This window comes from Anomalospiza imberbis, chromosome 7, assembly GCF_031753505.1.
Source record: "Anomalospiza imberbis isolate Cuckoo-Finch-1a 21T00152 chromosome 7, ASM3175350v1, whole genome shotgun sequence".
Taxonomy (NCBI): Eukaryota; Metazoa; Chordata; class Aves; order Passeriformes; family Viduidae; genus Anomalospiza; species Anomalospiza imberbis.
The window spans coordinates 39329344-39337531 of record NC_089687.1 but is presented as its reverse complement, the minus strand read 5'-3'; the positions used below and the strand labels follow the sequence as shown (position 1 = coordinate 39337531).

The 8188-nt window shown below is 54.1% G+C and overlaps 1 protein-coding gene and 1 long non-coding RNA gene across 2 annotated transcripts in view; both read right to left on the bottom strand.

Moving 5' to 3' along the window:
* Positions 1 to 3700: 3700 nt before the first annotated feature.
* LOC137477674 (maestro heat-like repeat-containing protein family member 6) overlaps positions 3701 to 8188 on the bottom strand; it is a gene marked incomplete at its 3' end in the record, with an annotated part of 155675 nt that continues 151187 nt past the window's right edge. Inside the window, exons 6-8 of the mRNA XM_068196831.1 lie at positions 4503 to 4605; positions 4172 to 4228; positions 3701 to 3898 (exon numbers count right to left, since the gene is read on the bottom strand). Coding sequence (XP_068052932.1) covers positions 3701 to 3898; positions 4172 to 4228; positions 4503 to 4605 — 358 coding nt within the window. The remainder of the gene's footprint in view (positions 3899 to 4171; positions 4229 to 4502; positions 4606 to 8188) is intronic.
* LOC137477659 (uncharacterized) lies at positions 6827 to 7769 on the bottom strand. The gene is made up of 3 exons (XR_011001135.1): positions 7626 to 7769; positions 7221 to 7368; positions 6827 to 7013 (listed from the first exon to the last, which is right to left on the bottom strand). It is a non-coding gene; the product is annotated as an uncharacterized lncRNA (long non-coding RNA).

Genomic DNA, 8188 nt, shown 5'->3' with positions numbered 1-8188 from the left:
GATCACACCGTTTTTGGCTTCCAGACATAATTTTAGCAGCTATTACTTTGCTGCCTCTCACATCTCACATGTGTTGAGTCAAGCTCGCTCTTGTTCAGTTCAAAAAGCAGTGGTTTGCCTTGCGAGTTAATTTTGTTGATTAAGGTTACTTTGAAAGGTAAAAAGACATTGTTAGATTTCTTTGTGTGTGCCTTGTGTGCAAGAAAATGTGTGTTATTTTATGTAATGGGAGAATTGCAGCAATACTGAGCACTTGATTGCACAAAATAAATAGCTTTTCTTTCATTCTTACTGGGAATCAGATTGGCCCATTGATTAGAAATATTTCATATTTCTGTTTTCAAAGAGCAAAACTAAATAAGAGGCTCAGTACGGCCTGTAAGAAAAGTTTATATTTCCAAGTCTTGGTGTATCTGTGAGGAGCAATGCATTTTAAAGAGACATTTGTAGAGCACCAGGGGTCTGCTGGAGCCTCTGCGCAGGCTCCAGGTGTGAAGTATAAGAACACCCACTTAAAGTGGCAGTTTGGTGATAAACTTGGTTGGGAATGAAGTCCCGGGCAGCAGAAGATTGCCTCGTTCAGACAGGGATTGATAAATCTGCTTTATCACAACTCCGGCGTTCTCCAAGTCATTGCAGGAAATTCTGCCCCAACCCCTGATGTTTGTTTTTGCAGAACTGTGGTTAAGAGTACAGCAAGCAGCAGAACCAGATGTTTTGCTGGTTAATTTGTGTTCACAGTAGCAGTTTTTCAGTAGCACAGTGTTGACACAACGTTTTAGATGTTCTTGAGACAGAGCATCACAAATTCAAGAAGTTGCCTGAAAATGTTGAAGCTGACATCAGGCCTTCACACGAAACCTGCTCAGAGAGTGGCAGACTCCTCACCATTCCCTTTGATTGCAAAGTGTTTAATAAAAAGCAAATTAGGAAATGAAAATTGTCTCACGGATCAATCAGGCACAGGGGTTCTGCCTGCTCAGCATTATCTGTCAGACATTAACCTGATGGGGAGTGTTGTGTTTTGTATAATACTCTCAAAATCAGACTGAAAAAATACCTGATGTATTCTGTGTGTGCTCTGAGTCTGATGACAAACTCTGCAGTTCCAGTTTTAATAACTTGGGGGAAGCTAAGAAACTTCAGAAGTATCGTGATAAATGTTTTTGACAAAGCATCAGCTGAGCATTAGGCAGAGTCTTGGTAAATGCTCTCATAAGTGGTTTAAAATGGAGTTCTGAACTTTTCCTTTATAAGTGTATGCTTAAGATGTCATGGTATCTTTGGGTTTAAAAGATTTTATCTGGTAAATGTGGACCACTGGTGTTTCTGCCTAAGCCTGGGCAAGTGCAAGGGGGAAATAGGTCAGGGCTTTTCTTCTTTTGGCAGCCTCTGCTCTGCTCTTGACCATGGCACTCGTGCAGGCTGGGAAAAAGGGGAAGCAGTGTTAAAGCAAACTGCAAAATACTCCAGGTAAATATTACAGTAAATCTTCCAGCTGTCAGGCTTTTGATTGACTTCATCACAACGGCCCCAAAGTGTCCTGGTCATAGACAAAGCAGTGCTTGGACATGGCAAGTGCTTGTTGGGTTTTGTGGCCCGTTGAGAAAAGCAGATGAAAGCCAGTTTATTACAACCTTTGAACCTTGCCTCCCTTTCCCTCCTGTCACCTGAGCCACTAAAACAAAGCAAAACCAATTCCTTCCTTGGCTCCCCCTGACAAAAATGCCCAACTTTACAATTTATGCTGCTGTTTTCTTTGAACTGTTATCTCTGCCGGACCTTATGGCATCCTTTGCTTTCAAAATAATTCAGTTTATCACGTCCTGCAGTGAAGCCCTGACTCAGCAAAATGCTAAAGCCCCTGCCTAATTTTATGTCTACAAATAGCCCTGCTGGTGCCATCAAGGTATTTTAGGGATGTATCTTAGAATCACAGAGTCTTGAAAAGATTTGGGTTGGAAGAGACCTTAAAGCCCATCTTATCCCTTCCCCCTGCCGTGGGCAGGGACACCTTCCACTGTCCCAGGGTGATCCAGCCTGGTCTTGGACACTGCTAGGGATCCAGGGGCAGCCACAGCTGCTCTGGGCACCCTGTGCCAGGGCCCCACCACCCTCACAGGGAAGCATTCCTTCTAATAGACCTAAAGACTTTGCAGGAAAATTATTCTAGAACTTTGGTCAGCTCAACTAGGTGTGTAGAGAAAATGCTGAGCACACATCTATATCTTCCAGGAGCAAAGCAGGAAAAGATAGGCATATTGAGAATGCCAGCAGTGCTCAGGTAATCTCCAAAAGACACCAGATGAAGTCTGACGTGGAAGTGTTATGGAACTGCTCAGGAGCTACTGCTGATGATCCCAAGTTTATAATGTACTGGCAGTCAATCTCTTGCCTATGAATTGTTAGAAATGAAAATAGCTCATATTAGAGCCTGCCACACTGCAAAATGTTTGCATGTATTTTTCTTTTATGTCAAATGACCTACTTTAAGTTCTTTCCCTTACTGCTGGACTGACTTGATTCTGTTCCTAGAGTCAAAATATTTCTTTTCCTTTCTTTTCTCTTTTCTTTTCTTTTCTTTTCTTTCCTTTCTTTTCCTTTCCTTTCCTTTCCTTTCCTTTCCCTTCCCTTCCCTTCCCTTCCCTTCCCTTCCCTTCCCTTCCCTTCCCTTCCCTTCCCTTCCCTTCCCTTCCCTTCCCTTCCCTTCCCTTTCCCTTTTCTTTTCCTTTTCTTTTCTTTTTCTTTCTTTCTTTCTTTCTTTCTTTCTTTCTTTCTTTCTTTCTTTCTTTCTTTCTTTTCTTTTCTTTTCTTTTCTTTTCTTTTCTTTTCTTTTCTTTCTTTTTCTTTCTCTTTCTTTCTCTTTCTTTCTTTCTTTCTTTTTTCTTCCCACAGTCCCTCAAGGGCAGGATTTGTTAGACTTCACAGGGGCATCTCCTGCTGGCAAATCTCTGAAGCCACAGCCTGGTGCAGCTGGGAGCTGCCTGACTGGTGGGGATGGGCAAAGCCCCCAGCTTGGAGAATTTTGCAAGATCTCCATTCCTATTTTAAAATGTTAGCAAAGTGAGCAAAACTTCCCAATGTGCTCCTTTGCCCTCTGTGGATGCTTGCCATGGAATCCCTCACAGCTGGGTTCAGAGCATACTCAGGTTGGCTCTTCCAAAATCCAGGGGCTCCAGGGTGCTCAGTAAGATCTGTAACTCCACAGTGTTGTGGAACTGCACCTTCAGCACAGGCACCTTTCCAGCCTGATCTGCCCTCGTTCCTCTGTGTGTGTGTGTGCACAAAACACGGCGTGGAAGAGAATGGCAGCAGGGGCCTGTGTGCCCCAGGGCTCGGGATTTTTGCCACTTCATCTCCACAGAGATGGAGGCAAAGTGAAGAAGCCAAACTCTTTATTAATGGAAGATGAAACCAAGGGATGAGGTGGGAGGGGAAAAAAGGGGATGGGCAGGATCTGAGGGCTGGAGGTAGGGAGCCGTCAACAGGGAGCGAGAGTGGAGGGGGGAAAAAAAGGTGATGGATAGGCTGAGGGCTGGTGAGGCAGAGCTATCAAAAGGGAGGAATAGTGGAGAGAAAAAAAGGGGATGGGCAGTGTCTGGGGGCTGGAGGGAGGGAGCAATCTAAAGGCAGGGAGAGGGCTGAAGCCATGAGTACTGTGTCCCGCATCAGCTATGCCAGGAGTTCCAGCATCACTGACAGCTGACGTCCTCTTCAATGTCTCCCTCAATGTCTCCTTCAATGTCCTCTTCAACGTCTCCTTCAGTGGTGTGTTCTTGGGACACTGGTTCACTGGATCCAGAAGATGTCCCTAATTCTTTAGCTCTTTGGGGAAACTGGGCTTGATTTTCCAGGTTAGAGCAGGATGGGCTGGCATCTTGCCTCCGGGCTTGAAGGGCTGGAAGAGAAAGCAACAGAGATATGGTCATATCCCGGATCTGTGGGAATGCTAGGAGACCTTCTGAACAGGGCCATCCCATCCAGAAGGGAGGAGGAGACATTGGAATCAGCTGGGAGGCACTTGCCAGGACTCCCGACGTGTCCCAGAAATCTCTGTGTGCTGTGCCCACAGCACCCCTTGTGCGCACAGGGAGCAAAGCCCTCTGCAGCCAGGGCAGAGCTCGCAGCTCCCCCCGCCAGCTCCCGCTGTCAGCCCGCTGCCCACACTCACCATTGCAGATCAGCTGGAGCTCTTCCTGCTGTCCCCTCAAGCTCTGCCTGGCTATGCCTGTGAACACAGAGGCTGTCACGGCCCCAGCGGCACAGCTCCCTGCCAGCGGCGCTGCCAGCCCTGTGGCCACACGCCCTGGTGGCCCAGCAGGGCTCAGCCCGGGCCCTTGCCGCACGCTGCCGCCCCAGGGCACGGCTGCCGGAGGGCGGCAGCAGCGCCGAGGCCAGGCGGGGCTCCACGGCGCCGGGCCCGGATGGCGCTGCCGGGGCAGCAGCCGCGGCTGGGGCCGAGCTGCGGCGGGGCAGGGAGGGAGCCCGGGCTCGTGGCTCACCCATGAACCTGACGGCCGCCTCTCGCAGGGGCTCCTGTGGGCTCTGCAGGTAGGGCAGGGCCCGGCGCAGGATCTCGGCCACTCGGCTCCTGTCCTCTTCCAGCTGGAGAGAGCGGCAGGAGGGAAGGGTTGGCGCGGGCTCGGTCCCTGGGCCGGGCGCTCCCTGCGCCCTGCCCCGGCCTCCCCTGCCCGCACAGCCCCGAGGCCCGGCCAGCAGCCGCTGGCGCCGGGCTCTGGAGGCGGCAGAGGGCCGGCTGCTGCCCGGGGAGCCGCGGGGCCGCCCCGCAGCCCCGCTGGGCCGGGGCTCCATCGGCACCCGGCTGGGGCCCACGGGAGCCTGGAGAAGAGCCCGCGTGGCCTCTGGGTGCAGCACCGGGCAGGGGCACAGCTGCCAGCCCACACACCCAGCACCGCGCTCAGGGGGCTTCTCCAGGCTGAGCCTGGGGCTTCCAGGCTGTCCTTACCAGGCACTCGGCAAACTTTGACAGCTGCTCCTTCTCCACCAGCTGCTCGAGATTCCTTCTCTTCAGGAACTCGGCCACACGAAGCAGTGTTTCCTGAGAAGCCTGGAGAGCAGCAGAGACCCAGAGGTGGCCCCACAGCCCAGGGCACCAGACTCACATCCCTGTGCCAAGGCCTGGAGGAGGCGGCAGCGTACGAGGCTCCAGGGCAGGAGGCAGCCGAGCCCCCTCGCAGGGATCCACCAGCAACACGCAAAACCTCACCTTTGCAACGTGCTGGTTCTCATCATGGCAGTAGAAAAAGAGTGGGAGCAGGCTTTGGCTCAAAATCTTCTCAAGGGGCTTTTTTCCCTCATCCACTACCAAGTCCATCACCCTGAAGAAAAGCTCAATGGAGAGCACCTGCACATAGCTGTTGTCCTGGAGGAAAGGAAGAGGGTGAAGCCTTAAGACAAGTTACTCCAGGCTCACATGAGCAAAGTTTCTGAGAAGCAGCCAGTGCATGCAGCTGGGGACACAGACCCATAAGTGGTCAAAGAGCAGAAGGAGCGCCTCAGCCAGCTTTGGGGCAGTGGTGCTGTATACCAGGATGTCTTTGTGCTGGAGCATGTTCGTGAACACATGGAGGCTCATGCTGACCACCTCTCCATCTGCATCTCCCAGCAGCTCCACAAGGTTCTGAGAGAGAGTGCACATTCTTTGGGCCTGTGTGGAACACAAGGCTGTGCTGGGAAGCCATGGACGGCTGCACGGCCAACACCGCCCTGGCTCTGCAGCCCCACCCTGCTGCTGCAGGGCCCGCAGGCCAAAGGCCTGTCCCAAAGCACCGGGGCAGGTGAGGCAGGAGCGCTGGCATCAGCTGCCTCAGCTCCTGAAGCCCTGCCAGCCCAAGGGGCTGCTTTGCCCAGCGCAGCTTCAGCCGCTGCCCCCTTCTCACCATCGAGGGATCCTTGCTGAGCACCACGAGGCCTCTGAGTGCCAGGTGACGCCTCTGACTACATTCATGCCAGAGGTACCTTGACATGATCTCCAGTATGCTGTCTGCACATTTAGTCATGTCCAGGCAATGCAAGACCTGAAAGGCACAGGGCAGTGACAGGGGACCCGGCCGGCAGGAGCCCAGAACCGCACAGGGCTGGGCCCAGGCAGCAGCACAGGGCGTGGGCACCGTCCTGGCAGCTGTGGCTACGAGAGGGCAGAGAGCTGGGAGGCAGCTCAGCGAGGCAGCGCTGGCCAACAGGCTCACCTCCACAAGGAATGCCAGGAAGGGAAGATCCCAGTATGGCTCCTCCCTGGTAAGGTGCCGAAGCAAGTGGATTGTGATGCGAGAACACAAAGGCATAAAAACGCAGAGCATCTCCCTGGCAGTGGGGAAAAAGGCACCAAAGCCCTGAGGTGGGGAGACCAAACCTCTCCCAGGACTGACTCACAGAGGTCTGGTCATTCCCCACCATCGCTGGAGGGGATGTGGGCGCTTTGAGAAGCAGCCCCTCCTGGGCACCCTCCTCTCCCAGCCTTTTCCTGTCTCCATGGCCGTCCCTCAGTTACAAGGTCCTCTGGCCCATGACAGCAGGGATTGTGAGAGGCACCTGTGCACAGGGCACAAATGCTGGGGGCAGTGGGGAGAAGGGTGTCTCACCTGGCCAACAGACCCATGGCATAGTGCTGGGTGTCAGCACACAGCAGGGTGTCCCAGCCACCCATGTGCTCCATAGCCTCCACCACATTGTCACACCGCAGTCGGCCGAGCAGAGCCTTCATGACCTGCACTGCAAACCTGTGTGCAGAGAAAAGCCCAGGTCATACTGGAAGCACTGGCGCTGGCCACAAGGGCATGAGAAGGACAGGAGGACTGGGACCTGTTGGGCTTGCTGGGAAGGCGGTGTTCCTCCCGGCATGCTCTCCAGAAGTTATCAACTTCCTCTGGTGGCATCAGCTGTGTGGTGGTGACAACATGGAAGAGCAGTGCCACAAACAGGCGGGAGGAATAAAGGATCAACGCCTCGTGGCACTCAGGCACCTGGACAATCACCCAGATCACCAGAGTTGCCTGCAAGAGAAGCAGCCCAAGGCAGGGCTCAGTCCCGAGGTGTCCATGGGGCAGGGCCCAAGGGCAGACGCAGGGGAGCAGAAGGCCTGGTGCCCCCTGAGCCTGCCCCTAGCCCAGGTTTCAGCCCAGCGCCTGAGGCGTGGAGCGGATGGAGAGCTGCTGGAGAGGCGACCTGGGGGTGAGCAAAGGCCAGTTCCAGAAACTCACAGCCAGGGCAAAAATGTCCTCGTTGTCCCCATCAGAGGTGCACATTCTGTGCAGAGGCCAGTCCTCCATCACACAGAGCAGTGTTGACAGCACTTTCTCCACTGCTGGTCCCGATGAGCCTATGGCTCTCCACAGCACTGCAGCAGCTCTGTGGGATCAGAGCTCTGTGTCAGGGCCATGTCGGTCACAGCACCATGCCCTGTGCAGCTGTGGGGGCCCAGGTGACAGAGCCCTGGAGCCCTGAAGGGCAGGGAAGGAGCACTGGCAGCAGGCTCAGGAAACAGAGGGGCCCGAGGGTCCTGGGCCTCTCTGCCTGTCTGTCAGACCCCATGGGACAGGCTGTGCAGGGCCACGGGCCCTAAAGGCTGCTGAGCCCTGAGCTCTCCAGGCTCGTGGGCCCTGTACCTGTCACACGTTGGGGCACAGCGCAGGAGGGTCAGCACCACGTCAGCAGGGTGTTCTTCAGCCAGCCTCACAAGGTCAATTTGCAGCCTGGCATCCACAGAGACGTGGGACACCAGCCTCTGGTGGATGTTCCTTACAATGCCTGGCCTGGAGGAGGCATGGGGAAGACTTGGAGCACTGTTCAAGGGAGAAACTTCCCATGCTGCCCCCAAGAAGTGCTTCCCTTCCCACCACACTGTGCTGGCCTCAAAGGCTGAGGGGGCCCAGTTACCATGGCATGAGGGGACACATGATCCTGAGAGGCCTCCAGGTGTGGCCCAAGTCTGCTTACCTGCTGCTGAGAAGGAACAGCACTCTCCTTGAAAAAATCCATAGTGGGAGCATGAATCATAGTGGGAGCGGGCGTGGTGTCAGTATTTGTGATGCCCTGAGTCTCTTCATTGTCACTGTTTGTGATGGCCACATCCTCAGTCTTTGACGAGTGAAGAGCCTTTGCCCAGGTTTCAGTCGCTGAGGCGTCAGAGTCTTCTGAGCGCTCAGCCGAATCCGGGCTGACATCAGGC